Here is a 17,202-nt window from a genome sequence, read left to right as displayed (position 1 = left end):
CACAGTGACACACACACAGTGACACACACACAGTGACACACACACAGTGACACACACACAGTGACACACACACAGTGACACACACACAGTGACACACACAGTGACACACACACAGTGACACACACACAGTGACACACACAGTGACACACACACAGTGACACACACACAGTGACACACACACAGTGACACACACACACAGTGACACACACACAGTGACACACACACAGTGACACACACACAGTGACACACACACAGTGACACACACACAGTGACACACACACAGTGACACACACACAGTGACACACACACAGTGACACACACACACACAGTGACACACACACAGTGACACACACACAGTGTCACACACACAGTGACACACACAGTGACACACACAGTGACACACACACAGTGACACACACACAGTGACACACACAGTGACACACACACACAGTGACACACACACAGTGACACACACACAGTGTCACACACACAGTGACACACACAGTGACACACACACACAGTGACACACACAGTGACACACACAGTGACACACACACACAGTGACACACACAGTGACACACACACAGTGACACACACACACAGTGACACACACAGTGACACACACAGTGACACACACAGTGACACACACACAGTGACACACACAGTGACACACACAGTGACACACACAGTGACACACACACAGTGACACACACAGTGACACACACACAGTGACACACACAGTGACACACACACAGTGACACACACAGTGACACACACAGTGACACACACACAGTGACACACACAGTGACACACACAGTGACACACACAGTGACACACACACAGTGACACACACAGTGACACACACACAGTGACACACACAGTGACACACACAGTGACACACACAGTGACACACACACAGTGACACACACAGTGACACACACAGTGACACACACACAGTGACACACACACAGTGACACACACACACAGTGACACACACACAGTGACACACACAGTGACACACACACAGTGACACACACACAGTGACACACACACAGTGACACACACAGTGACACACACACAGTGTCACACACACAGTGACACACACAGTGACACACACAGTGACACACACAGTGACACACACACAGTGACACACACACACAGTGACACACACACACACAGTGACACACACACACACAGTGACACACACACACAGTGACACACACACAGTGACACACACAGTGACACACACACACAGTGACACACACACACACAGTGACACACACACACACACAGTGACACACACACACACACAGTGACACACACACACACACAGTGACACACACACAGTGACACACACACACAGTGACACACACAGTGACACACACACACAGTGACACACACACACAGTGACACACACACACACAGTGACACACACACACACACAGTGACACACACACAGTGACACACACACACAGTGACACACACAGTGACACACACACACAGTGACACACACACACACAGTGACACACACACACACACAGTGACACACACACACAGTGACACACACACAGTGACACACACACACAGTGACACACACAGTGACACACACACAGTGACACACACACACACACAGTGACACACACACAGTGACACACACACACAGTGACACACACAGTGACACACACACAGTGACACACACACACACAGTGACACACACAGTGACACACACACAGTGACACACACACACACACAGTGACACACACACAGTGACACACACAGTGACACACACACAGTGACACACACACACACAGTGACACACACAGTGACACACACACAGTGACACACACACACACACAGTGACACACACACAGTGACACACACACACAGTGACACACACAGTGACACACACACAGTGACACACACACACACACAGTGACACACACACAGTGACACACACACACAGTGACACACACAGTGACACACACACAGTGACACACACACACACAGTGACACACACAGTGACACACACACAGTGACACACACACACACACAGTGACACACACACAGTGACACACACAGTGACACACACACAGTGACACACACACACACAGTGACACACACAGTGACACACACACAGTGACACACACACACACACAGTGACACACACACAGTGACACACACACACAGTGACACACACAGTGACACACACACAGTGACACACACACACACACAGTGACACACACACAGTGACACACACACACAGTGACACACACAGTGACACACACACAGTGACACACACACACACAGTGACACACACAGTGACACACACACAGTGACACACACAGTGACACACACACACACAGTGACACACACACACACAGTGACACACACAGTGACACACACACAGTGACACACACAGTGACACACACACACACAGTGACACACACACAGTGACACACACACACAGTGACACACAGTGACACACACACAGTGACACACACACACACTGTGACACACACAGTGACACACACACACACACAGTGACACACACACAGTGACACACACACACACACAGTGACACACACACAGTGACACACACACACAGTGACACACAGTGACACACACACAGTGACACACACACACACAGTGACACACACACAGTGACACACACACACAGTGACACACACAGTGACACACACACAGTGACACACACACACACAGTGACACACACAGTGACACACACACAGTGACACACACAGTGACACACACACACACAGTGACACACACACACAGTGACACACACAGTGACACACACACAGTGACACACACAGTGACACACACACACACAGTGACACACACACACAGTGACACACACAGTGATACACACAGTGATACACACAGTGACACACACACACACTGTGACACACACAGTGACACACACACACACACAGTGACACACACACAGTGACACACACACACACACACAGTGACACACACACAGTGACACACACACACAGTGACACACACACAGTGACACACACACACACAGTGACACACACACAGTGACACACACACACAGTGACACACAGTGACACACACACAGTGACACACACACACACACAGTGACACACACACACAGTGACACACACACACAGTGACACACACACAGTGACACACACAGTGACACACACACACACAGTGACACACACACAGTGACACACACACACACAGTGACACACACAGTGACACACACAGTGACACACACACACAGTGACACACACACAGTGACACACACAGTGACACACACAGTGACACACACACACAGTGACACACACACAGTGACACACACACACAGTGACACACACAGTGACACACACACAGTGACACACACACAGTGACACACACACACACACAGTGACACACACAGTGTCACACACACACACAGTGTCACACACACACAGTGACACACACAGTGACACACACACAGTGACACACACAGTGACACACACACACACACAGTGACACACACACACAGTGACACACACAGTGACACACACACAGTGACACACACACAGTGACACACACACACACAGTGACACACACACACAGTGACACACACACACAGTGACACACACACACACACAGTGACACACACACACACACAGTGACACACACACACAGTGACACACACACACAGTGACACACACACACACACAGTGACACACACACACACACAGTGACACACACACACACACACAGTGACACACACACACACACAGTGACACACACACACACACACAGTGACACACACACACAGTGACACACACACACAGTGACACACACACACACAGTGACACACACACACAGTGACACACACACACAGTGACACACACACACACAGTGACACACACAGTGACACACACACACAGTGACACACACAGTGACACACACACAGTGACACACACAGTGACACACACAGTGACACACACACACAGTGACACACACAGTGACACACACACACACACAGTGACACACACACAGTGACACACACACAGTGACACACACACACACAGTGACACACACAGTGACACACACACAGTGACACACACACAGTGACACACACAGTGACACACACACACAGTGACACACACAGTGACACACACACACACACACAGTGACACACACACAGTGACACACACACACAGTGACACACACAGTGACACACACAGTGACACACACACAGTGACACACACACAGTGACACACACAGTGACATAGTGACACACACACACACAGTGACACACACACACACAGTGACACACACACACAGTGACACACACAGTGACACACACAGTGACACACACACAGTGACACACAGTGACACACACAGTGACATAGTGACACACACACAGTGACACACACACACACAGTGACACACACACAGTGACACACACAGTGACACACACACAGTGACACACACACACAGTGACACACACACACAGTGACACACACACACAGTGACACACACACACAGTGACACACACAGTGACACACACACACACAGTGACACACACACAGTGACACGCACACACAGTGACACACACACAGTGACACACACACACAGTGACACACACACAGTGACACACACAGTGACACACACAGTGACACACACACACAGTGACACAGTGACACACACACACAGTGACACACACACACAGTGACACACACAGTGACACACACACAGTGACACACACAGTGACACACACAGTGACACACACACACAGTGACACACACACACACAGTGACACACACACACAGTGACACACACAGTGACACACACACAGTGACACACACAGTGACACACACAGTGACACACACAGTGACACACACACACAGTGACACACACACACAGTGACACACACAGTGACACACACAGTGACACAGTGACACACACACACAGTGACACACACACACACACACAGTGACACACACACAGTGACACACACACAGTGACACACACAGTGACACACACAGTGACACAGTGACACACACACACACAGTGACACACACACACAGTAACACACACACACACAGTGACACACACAGTGACACACACACAGTGACACACACACATACACACAGTGACACACACAGTGACACACACAGTGACACACACACAGTGACAAACACTGCAACATATTGTGGCGAACGAGCTTGGTGAGTGAGCACGGTGAGCGAGCGTGGTGAGCGTGGTGAGCGTGGTGAGTGTGGTGCGCGTGGTGAGCACGGTGAGCGTGGTGAGCGTGGTGCACGTGGTGAGTGTAGTGAGTGAGCGTGGTGAGCGTGGTGAGCGTGGTGAGTGTGAGCGTGGTGAGTGTGGTGAGCGTGGTGAGTGTGAGTGTGGTGAGCGTGGTGAGTGTGGTGAGTGCTCACCGGGGAGCCTGCCCAGGAGCCAGGCGAGCTGCCGGTGAGAGACGCTGGTGTTGGTGAGGAGCAGTGAGCGTGGTGAGCGTGGTGAGCGTGGTGAGTGTGAGCGTGGTGAGCGTGGTGAGCGTGGTGAGCGTGGTGAGCGTGGTGAGTGTGAGTGTGGTGAGCGTGGTGAGCGTGGTGAGCGTGGTGAGTGTGAGTGTGGTGAGCGTGGTGAGCGTGGTGAGTGTGAGTGTGGTGAGCGTGGTGAGCGTGGTGAGTGTGAGTGTGGTGAGCGTGGTGAGCGTGGTGAGTGTGGTGAGCGTGGTGAGCGTGGTGAGTGTGAGTGTGGTGAGCGTGGTGAGCGTGGTGAGTGTGAGCGTGGTGAGCGTGGTGAGCATGGTGAGTGTGAGCGTGGTGAGCGTGGTGCGCGTGGTGAGTGTGAGCGTGGTGAGTGTAGTGAGTGTGAGCGTGGTGAGCGTGGTGAGTGTAGTGAGTGAGTGTAGTGAGTGAGCGTGGTGAGTGTGAGCGTGGTGAGTGTGGTGAGTGTGGTGAGTGTAGTGAGTGTGAGCGTGGTGAGCGTGGTGAGCTTGGTGAGCTTGGTGAGTGTAGTGAGTGTGAGCGTGGTGAGCGTGGTGAGCGTGGTGAGTGTGAGTGTGGTGAGTGTGGTGAGTGTGGTGAGTGTGAGCGTGGTGAGTGTGGTGAGCGTGGTGAGCGTGGTGAGTGTGGTGAGTGTGAGCGTGGTGAGCGTGGTGAGTGTGAGCGTGGTGAGTGTGGTGAGCGTGGTGAGCATGGTGAGTGTGAGCGTGGTGAGCGTGGTGAGCGTGGTGAGTGTGGTGAGTGTGGTGAGTGTAGTGAGTGTGAGCGTGGTGAGCGTGGTGAGCGTGGTGAGTGTGGTGAGTGTGAGCGTGGTGAGCGTGGTGAGCGTGGTGAGCGTGGTGAGTGTGGTGAGTGTGAGCGTGGTGAGCGTGGTGAGTGTGAGCGTGGTGAGTGTGGTGAGCGTGGTGAGTGTGAGCGTGGTGAGTGTAGTGAGTGTGAGCGTGGTGAGCGTGGTGAGCATGGTGAGCGTGGTGAGCGTGGTGAGTGTAGTGAGTGTGAGCGTGGTGAGTGTAGTGAGCGTGGTGAGCGTGGTGAGCGTGGTGAGTGTAGTGAGTGTAGTGAGTGTAGTGAGTGTGAGTGTGGTGAGCGTGGTGAGTGTGAGCGTGGTGAGTGTGGTGAGTGTAGTGAGTGTGAGCGTGGTGAGCGTGGTGAGTGTAGTGAGTGAGTGTAGTGAGTGAGCGTGGTGAGTGTGAGCGTGGTGAGTGTGGTGAGTGTGGTGAGTGTAGTGAGTGTGAGCGTGGTGAGCGTGGTGAGCTTGGTGAGCTTGGTGAGTGTAGTGAGTGTGAGCGTGGTGAGCGTGGTGAGCGTGGTGAGTGTGAGTGTGGTGAGTGTGGTGAGTGTGGTGAGTGTGAGCGTGGTGAGTGTGGTGAGCGTGGTGAGCGTGGTGAGTGTGGTGAGTGTGAGCGTGGTGAGCGTGGTGAGTGTGAGCGTGGTGAGCGTGGTGAGTGTGAGCGTGGTGAGTGTGGTGAGCGTGGTGAGCATGGTGAGTGTGAGCGTGGTGAGCGTGGTGAGCGTGGTGAGTGTGGTGAGTGTGGTGAGTGTAGTGAGTGTGAGCGTGGTGAGCGTGGTGAGCGTGGTGAGTGTGGTGAGTGTGAGCGTGGTGAGCGTGGTGAGCGTGGTGAGCGTGGTGAGTGTGGTGAGTGTGAGCGTGGTGAGCGTGGTGAGTGTGAGCGTGGTGAGTGTGGTGAGCGTGGTGAGTGTGAGCGTGGTGAGTGTAGTGAGTGTGAGCGTGGTGAGCGTGGTGAGCATGGTGAGCGTGGTGAGCGTGGTGAGTGTAGTGAGTGTGAGCGTGGTGAGTGTAGTGAGCGTGGTGAGCGTGGTGAGCGTGGTGAGTGTAGTGAGTGTAGTGAGTGTAGTGAGTGTGAGTGTGGTGAGCGTGGTGAGTGTGAGCGTGGTGAGTGTGGTGAGTGTAGTGAGTGTGAGCGTGGTGAGCGTGGTGAGCGTGGTGAGCGTGGTGAGCGTGAGTGTGGTGAGCGTGGTGAGCGTGGTGAGTGTGAGTGTGGTGAGCGTGGTGAGCGTAGTGAGTGTGAGTGTGGTGAGCGTAGTGAGTGTGAGTGTGGTGAGCGTGGTGAGCGTGGTGAGCGTGGTGAGCGTGGTGAGCGTGGTGAGCGTGGTGAGTGTAGTGAGTGTGAGCGTGGTGAGCGTGGTGAGTGTAGTGAGTGTGAGTGTGGTGAGCGTGGTGAGCGTGGTGAGCGTGGTGAGTGTGGTGAGCGTGGTGAGCGTGGTGAGCGTGGTGAGCGTGGTGAGTGTGGTGAGCGCTCACCGGGGAGCCTGCCCAGGAGCCAGGCGAGCTGCCGGTGAGAGACGCTGGTGTTGGTGAGGAGCAGTGAGCGTGGCTGGTGCCTCACCACGGCGGTGAGCAGGGCCGGGGAAACTCGGCGGCAACCGGAAAGATCCATCCTCACCCAGAGCCGGCGGTCACTACACCTGGACAACCATCACCATCACCACCACCATCACCACCACCACCATCACCACCATCACCACCACCATCCTTACCATCACCATCACCACCATCACCACCATCACCACCATCCTCACCCAGAGCCGGCGGTCGCTACACCTGGACCATCACCAACACCACCATCACCACCATCACCACCATCACCACCATCATCACCATCACCACCACCATCATCACCATCACCACCATCACCACCATCATCACCACCATCACCACCATCACCATCACCACCATCATCACCACCATCATCAACAACACCATCAACACCATCACTACCACCATCATCACCATCACCACCACCATCACCACCATCATCACCATCACCACCATCACCACCACCATCACCACCATCACCACCACCATCACCACCATCACCACCACCATCACCACCATCACCACCACCGCCACCACCATCACACCATCATCACCACCATCACCATCACCACCATCACCACCATCACCACCACCACCACCATCACCACCATCCTCACCCAGAGCCGGCGGTCGCTACACCTGGACCATCATCACTATCACCACCATCACCATCATCACCACCATCATCACCATCACCACCATCACCACCATCATCACCCAGAGCCGGCGGTCGCTACACCTGGACAACCACCATCACCACCATCACCACCACCATCACCACCATCACCATCACCACCACCATCACCACCATCACCATCACCACCACCATCACCATCACCACCACCACCACCATCACCACCATCCTCACCCAGAGCCGGCGGTCGCTACACCTGGACAACCACCATCACCACCATCACCATCACCACCACCATCACCACCACCATCACCACCACCATCCTCACCCAGAGCCGGCGGTCGCTACACCTGGACCATCACCATCACCACCATCATCACCATCACCACCATCACCACCATCACCACCATCACCATCAACACCATCACTACCACCATCATCACCATCACCACCACCATCACCACCATCATCACCACCACCATCACCACCACCATCCTCACCCAGAGCCGGCGGTCGCTACACCTGGACCACCATCACCATCACCACCATCACCATCATCACCACCATCACCATCACCACCACCACCACCACAACCACCATCACCACCATCCTCACCCAGAGCCGGCGGTCGCTACACCTGGACCATCACCAACACCACCAACACCACCATCACCACCATCATCACCATCACCACCATCACCACCATCATCACCACCATCACCACCATCACCACCATCATCACCACCATCATCAACAACACCATCAACACCATCACTACCACCATCATCACCATCACCACCACCATCACCACCATCACCACCATCATCACCATCACCACCATCACCACCACCATCACCACCATCACCACCACCATCACCACCATCACCATCACCACCATCACCACCACCGCCACCACCATCACACCATCATCACCACCATCACCATCACCACCACCACCACCATCACCACCATCACCACCATCACCACCACCATCTCCACCATCACCATCATCACCACCATCACCACCATCACCACCACCACAATCACCACCATCACCACCATCACCACCACCACCATCACCACCATCACCACCACCATCTCCACCATCACCATCATCACCACCATCACCACCATCACACTCCAACAGGTACATCCTTAGAGAAGCGACAGCCTCTCCTCCACACACACCCCAGAACAAGTCTACCAGACCTCCTGCACTCCACAGAGGTGCAGGCGGTACCGGTCCAGCTCCAGACAGATGAGTGGCAGCCTCTCCTCCACACCCATACCAGAACAAGTCTACTAGGCCTCCTGTAATCCACAGAGGTTCAGCTCCAGACAGAGAAGCGGGCAGCCTTTCCTCCACACACCCAAACTAGAACAAGTCTACTAGGCCTCCTGCACTCCACAGAGATCCAGGCGGTTCCGGTCCAGCTCCAGACAGAGAAGTGGCAGCCTCTCCTCCACATCAACACCAGAACAAGTCTACTAGGCCTCCTTCCACAGAGGTGCAGGCGGTACCGGTCCAGCTCCCGACAGGGAAGTGGCAGCCTCTCCTCCACACACACACACACCAGAACAAGTCTACTAGGCTTCCTGTAATCCACAAAGGTGCAGGCAGTACCGGTCCAGCTCCAGACAGAGAAGTGGCAGCCTCTCCTCCACACCAATACCAGAACAAGTCTACTAGGCCTCCTTCCACAGAGGTTCAGCTCCAGACAGATGAGTGACAGCCTCTCCACACACACACACACCAGAACAAGTCTACTAGGCCTCCTGCACTTCACAGAGGTGCAGGCGGTACCGGTCCAGCTCCCGACAGAGGAGTGGCAGCCTCTCATGCAAATAAACACACCTACACCTGAACCAGCGCACCGGACCTCCTAAATGCCACGTTGATCCAGGCGGTACCGGTCCAGCTCCAGACAGAGAAGCGGCAGCCTCTCCTCCACACACACCAGAACAAGTCTACTAGGCCTCCTTCCACAGAGGTCCAGCTCCTGACAGAGGAGTGGCAGCCTCTCCTCCACACACCCCAGAACAAGTCTACTAGACCTCCTGCACTCCACAAAGGTGCAGGCAGTACCGATCCAGCTCCCGACAGAGGAGTGGCAGCCTCTCCTCCACACACACACAAACCAGAACCGGTCCATCTGTACTCCACAGAGATCCAAGCGGTACCGGTCCAGCTCCAGACAGAGAAGTGGCAGCCTCTCCTCCACATCAACACCAGAACAAGTCTACTAGGCCTCCTGTAATCCACAGAGGTGCAGGTGGTACCAGTCCAACTCCAGACAGATGATTGACAGCCTCTCCTCCACATCAACACCAGAACAAGTCTACTAGGCCTCCTTCCACAGAGGTCCAGCTCCCGACAGAGGAGTGGCAGCCTCTCCACACACACACACCCCAGAACAAGTCCACTAGACCTCCTGCACTCCACAAAGGTGCAGGCAGTACCGATCCAGTTCCCGACAGAGGAGTGGCAGCCTCTCCTCCACACACACACAAACCAGAACCGGTCCATCTGTACTCCACAGAGATCCAAGCGGTACCGGTCCAGCTCCAGACAGAGAAGTGGCAGCCTCTCCTCCACATCAACACCAGAACAAGTCTACTAGGCCTCCTGTAATCCACAGAGGTGCAGGTGGTACCAGTCCAACTCCAGACAGATGATTGACAGCCTCTCCTCCACATCAACACCAGAACAAGTCTACTAGGCCTCCTTCCACAGAGGTCCAGCTCCCGACAGAGGAGTGGCAGCCTCTCCACACACACACACCCCAGAACAAGTCCACTAGACCTCCTGCACTCCACAAAGGTGCAGGCAGTACCGATCCAGTTCCCGACAGAGGAGTTGCAGCCTCTCCTCCACACACACACACACACCAGAACCGGTCCATCTGTACTCCACAGAGATCCAAGCGGTACCGGTCCAGCTCCCGACAGATGAGTGACAGCCTCTCCTCCACAAACACCAGAACAAGTCTACTAGGCCTCCTTCTACAGAGGTTCAGCTCCAGACAGACGAGTGGCAGCCTCTCCTCCACACACACCAGAACAAGTCTACTAGGCCTCCTGCACTCCACAGAGATCCAGGCGGTACCGGTCCAGCTCCCGACAGAGAGAGCGGCAGCCTCTCCACACACACACACACACCAGAACAAGTCTACTAGGCCTCCTGCACTCCACAGAGATCCAGGCAGTACCGGTCCAGCTCCCGACAGAGACAGCGGCAGCCTCTCCACACACACACACACACCAGAACAAGTCTACTAGGCCTCCTGCACTCCACAGAGATCCAGGCGGTACCGGTCCAGCTCCCGACAGAGACAGCGGCAGCCTCTCCTCCGCAGTGAGCGTTCGGACATTCCACGTGGCCACCCGCAGTGGCTTTTCGTTGTTTCTGGAGGAGCCCCGAGGGTTGAGATTCAGTCTCCTGGCTCCGCCAATTGGGGTTTGACCAGAAGACGTCACAGACGCCTGGCCCCCCGTCACCCCCCCACTCACCCCGCACTCACCACTCACCCCGCACTCACCCCGCACTCACCACTCACCCCGCACTCACCACTCACCCCGCACTCACCCCGCACTCACCACTCACCCCCGCACTCCCCCACTCACCCCGCACTCACCACTCACCCCGCACTCCCCACTCACCCCGCACTCCCCACTCACCCCGCACTCACCACTCACCCCGCACTCACCCCGCACTCACCACTCACCCCGCACTCACCACTCACCCCGCACTCACCACTCACCCCGCACTCACCACTCACCCCGCACTCACCACTCACCCCGCACTCACCACTCACCCCGCACTCACCACTCACCCCGCACTCACCACTCACCCCGCACTCCCCACTCACCCCGCACTCCCCACTCACCCCGCACTCCCCACTCACCCCGCACTCACCACTCACCCCGCACTCACCACTCACCCCGCACTCACCACTCACCCCGCACTCACCACTCACCCCGCACTCACCCCGCACTCACCACTCACCCCGCACTCCCCACTCACCCCGCACTCCCCACTCACTCCCCACTCCCCACTCACCCCGCACTCACCACTCACCCCGGCACTCACCACTCACCCCGCACTCCCCCACTCACCCCGCACTCACCACTCACCCCGCACTCCCCACTCACCCCGCACTCACCCCCCCACAAGACTCACCAGCGGTTCCAGGCCTTGCACACGCGCATGCAAGTGCAGAGCTCGGCGCAGGAGAGGAACGGAAAGACGTTCACCCACACCTCCTTCTGCAGCGCCCGCTCGCCCTCCTCGTCGTCCACCTCATCGACGTCCACCGCCACCTCCTCCTCCTCCTCCTTCGCCGGCCGATCGCCGCCGCCGCCGCCGCCGCTCCCCCGACTCCTCGCCAGGGTGGTGCGAGCGCCCGCGATCATCGCGGGCCTCAGCTGGTCCACCACGACCACGGCCACCATGTCCGTGAGCCTGGCGCCGTGCCTCAGGCTGCCGGCGCAGTCCGGCACGGTTCTCGTGCCGTGCCTCAGGCTGCCGGCGCCGTCCCTCAGCCTGCCGGCACCGGCAGCTACGCCGGCATCATCACCTACTCTGGTACCTACTCTGGCATCATCACCTACTCTGGCACCTAAGCTGGCATCATCACCTACTCTGGTACCTACTCTGGCATCATCAGCTACTCTGGCACCTAAGCTGGCATCGTCCCCTACGTTGGCATCGTCCCCTACGCTGACACCTTCACCTACGCTGACACCTTCACCTACGCTCGTCACCATCTCCACCAGCATGGCACCTACACTGGCACCGTCACCTACACTGACACCGTCCCCTACACTGGCACCGTCCCCTACACTGGCACCGTCCCCTACACTGACACCGTCACCTAAGCTGGCACCGTCACCTACACTGGCACCGTCCCCTACGCTCGCCACATTCTCCGTGAGCCAGGCACCGTCCCCTACGCTGGGACCGTCCCCGACGCTGGCACCATCCCCTACACTCGTCACCATCTCCACCAGCATGGCACCGACGCTGGCACCGTCCCCTACGCTCGCCACATTCTCCGTGAGCCAGGCACCGTCACCGACGCTGGCTACCATCTCCATAATCTTGGCATCGTCACCGACGCTGGCACCGTCACCTTCAAGGACCGTGACGTCGCACTCCCTCGGCTCGTCAGCATCGCCATAGCCACCACCGCCACCACCGCCACCACCGCCACCACCGGCACCACCGCCATCACCGCCATCACCGCCATCACCGCCATCATCGCCACCACCATCACCATCGCCACCACCGTTGACATCAGCGGCTCCAGCGTCCTGGCATTTGCCGGTGGTTGTTGTTGTTGATGCTTCGGTTGTTGTAGTTGTTGCCACGGTGATCAGGTGGTCGTCTGGCGGTGGTGATGGTGGCGATGAGGCGGCAGCAGCGGCTGTTGTTGTTGTTGCTGCGATGGTTGTTGTTGTTGTTGCTGCTGCAGTGGGACTGTCCACCCTGTCGATTTCAACGGCGATGTCTCCACCACCACCACCACCGCTACCACGACCACCACCTCTCATCTTCTTGGGGATGCGGTAGAGGCTGAGTGCGTCTGTACCTCGTAGCCCTGGGCTCTGCTGATGATGCTGCTGATGCCGATGCTGCTGCTGCTGCTGCCGATGCCGATGATGATGCTGCTGCTGCTGATGCTGCTGTTGCCTGAGGCGATTGCGAAGTCTGTCAGCCAAGATTCCTTCTCCCCTGTCCTGCAGAGACAAACGACACAGCTGACGTGCGTGTGTGCGTGCGTGTGTGCGTGTGTGTCTGTGTGCGTGTGTGCGTGTGTGTCTGTGTGCGTGTGTGCGTGTGTGCGTGCGTGTGTGTCTGTGTGCGTGTGTGCGTGTGTGTGCGTGTGTGCATGTGTGCGTGTGTGCGTGTGTGTGCGTGTGTGCATGTGTCTGTGTGCGTGTGTGCGAGCGTGTGCGTGTGCGTGTGTGTGTGCGTGTGTGTGTGTGCGTGAAAAACAACTTCCTACCTCCTCGCGGTGCCGGACGGGCAACTCTGTCGTGGACAATGCTGTGGGGGGAGGTCCAATTTTGATTGGCTCCTCCCCTCATGGCGTCTGTGTCCACCACAGGGGCTAAACGGGGGCTCTGGACGGATGCGAGGGGCTGGTAACCCCTCCACCTTCAATTAATTACCACTAAACCACGAATTAAACTGAAATGTGTAACTAATAAGCTTGTGCCGGAGGCCCCGGGGGGCCAGGCGTCTATGACGTCTCCTGGCCAAACCCCAATTGGCGGAGCCAGGAGATTGAATATCTACCCTCGGGGCTCCTCCAGAAACAAGGAAAAGCCACTTCGTGTGGCCACGTGGAATGTTCAAACGCTCACTGCGGAGAGGCTGCCACTCCTCTGTCGGGAGCTGGACTGGTACAGCCTGGATCTATGTGGCATTCAGGAGGTCCGGTGGACCGGCTCTGGCTCCTGCCACCGTGAGGGGTGGACAGGAGACTGCCAAACAACAGGGTGTGGGTCTTCTTTTGAACAAAAGAATGAAGGGGGCGTGGGAGCGTGGCGGTGAGGTGTGGGAAGCTGTAAGCCCCAGGCTACTTTGGGCTCGCCTTCCCATCGACCGGAGGCGAGGAATGGTGGTCGTGGGTACTTATGCCCCCACCGAAGATGAACATCCGTGGAGGGATGCAGGCAAAGCCGATGAGTCAGATGCATTCTATGACCTCCTGTCACAGGTGCTGGCTAAAGTGGCCCCTCGGGATAGAGTCATCATGTTGGGTGACTTCAATGCCCGAGTTGGTCATGATACTGGCACCTGGTCGGGAGTGATTGGAGGGCATGGGCCAGATCAGCTCAATAACAACAGTAGGAGGCTGCTAGATTTTTGTGCAGCCCATGGGCTTGTAATCACCAACACGCTGTTCCGGCATCGGCACATCCACACAACATCATGAATGCATGCCGGGTCCAAGCAAGAACATCTGCTGGACTACATAGTGACGGACCAGCAGATGCGAGCCCATGTCCTTGACACCAGGACCTACCGTGGAGCTGATCTGCCCTCTGACCATCGACTAGTCATCTGTAAGATGCGCCTGCCATTCTTCCACTCTGGTGGTGGGTGTACACCCAGGACCCCATTCCAACCTAAAGTGGCCTGGTCTCAGTTATCTGATGAAAGTTGCAAGCGAGAATTTCATCATCGCTTGCGGTTGGGATTGGCATCATCCCCGACTCCTCCTGATGTCGAGGGTAAATGGGCGAGGTTTAGGACTGTGACTCATGCAGCTGCAATGGCGGCTTTGGGTACGCGGTCCAGACCTCCCCAGAGACCCTGGCTGACAGAGGAGGTGTTCAGGATGGTTGAGAAAAAGCGACAGGCCCACTGTCATCGGCTACAGAATCCCACGTCAGAGAATGAGGAGGCTTACCGCAGCCTTCGCTCGGAGGTTCGGAGAGCCGTGAGGCGCTGCAAGGATGGGTGGTGGTCGCGGGTTGCTGAGGAGATGGAGTCTGCCTCAGTGGCCCGTGATCACAATTCTCTATTTAACTCCATCAAAAAAGTAACCTGCAGCGCCACACCTATTACCATCATTAGGGGAAAAAACGGTGATCCAATCTCCGACCCCCAGGAACAGGTTTGCAGATTTGCTGAGCATTTCTGTGAGGTCCTGGGGGAGGGAAAATCTCTCAGCCAGGAAAATATCGTGGCACAAAGTGAGGATGACCCTGCTGAGGCTGCAGTGCCTCAAATATTGGAAGTCACCCCCTGTGAGTGGCTGGCTGAGGTGCCATCTGTTGAGGAAGTACTGAAGGCAATCCGGAGTCTGAGACCAGGAAAGGCAGAGGGCAGAGATGATCTTCCAAGCGAAATGCTGAGGGAGGGTGGCGTTTGTGCACAGACTGCCCTATATGACATCATAACAACGGTCTGGACCACTGGACGGGTTCCGCAAGATTGGAAGGATGCCCTGGTGGTCCCCCTTTTTAAGAAGGGGGACCGCACAGACTGTAACAACTACAGGGGCATCTCACTCCTCAGTGTGCCGGGAAAGGTCCTGGCAAGGATTATTCAGCATCGCCTTGCCAGGCACGCTGAGGAGAGGCTTGCGGAGCCCCAATGCGGTTTCAGGAAAGGGCGGTCCTGCACAGATGCCATATTTTCTGTTTGTCTGCTACAGCAGAGGTGTAGGGAATTCCAACAAGACCTACATCTCTGCTTTATTGACCTGGTCAAGGCCTATGATACCATCAGTAGGCCTGGGCTCTGGGTTGTTCTTCGTGCTTTTGGAGTACCTGACCCTCTGCTCACGATCATTAAGGACCTTCATGATGGTGAGCGGGCCCGGGTAAAACTGCGTGGCCGGGAGTCAGAGCCATTCCCTGTACACCTTGGGGTGCGACAGGGATGTCCTCTGGCTCCCACATTATTTAACATCTATTTTGACCACGTAGTTCGTGAAGCCTTCAAAAGCTGTACTGGGGGAATCTCCATATGGTACAGATATAATGGGAGGCTGATCGATGCCCGGGTGCGGTCAAGGGATGGCTCCCTATTGCTCAACCACGTTATGTATGCTGATGATTTGGTAATAGCTGCTCATTCAGAGGAGGAGTTGGAGACGCTGCTGCTGAGACTGGAGCGTGCCACTAAGAGGTGGGGCCTTACCATCAGCCCCACCAAAACTAAGCACCTGCCTGGGTATTTTGTACCATCGGACACTCCACCCCCACAA

The 17,202-nt window shown here is 56.1% G+C and overlaps 1 protein-coding gene across 1 annotated transcript in view; it reads right to left on the bottom strand.

The window, feature by feature from the left end:
• LOC142908414 (uncharacterized) overlaps positions 1-17,202 on the bottom strand; it is a 96,534-nt gene that overhangs the window by 20,941 nt on the left and 58,391 nt on the right. Inside the window, 2 exon segments of the mRNA XM_076059111.1 lie at positions 7,768-7,931; positions 12,657-14,215. Coding sequence (XP_075915226.1) covers positions 7,768-7,931; positions 12,657-14,215 — 1,723 coding nt within the window.

Source organism: Petromyzon marinus (genome assembly GCF_048934315.1).
Source record: "Petromyzon marinus isolate PM22_M1 ecotype Great Lakes invasive population chromosome 84 unlocalized genomic scaffold, UKy_Petmar_22M1.pri1.0 chr84_unloc.2, whole genome shotgun sequence".
Classification (NCBI taxonomy): Eukaryota; Metazoa; Chordata; class Hyperoartia; order Petromyzontiformes; family Petromyzontidae; genus Petromyzon; species Petromyzon marinus.
Note: the sequence above shows the minus strand (reverse complement) of the source record. Positions and strands in the feature narration are given on the sequence as shown.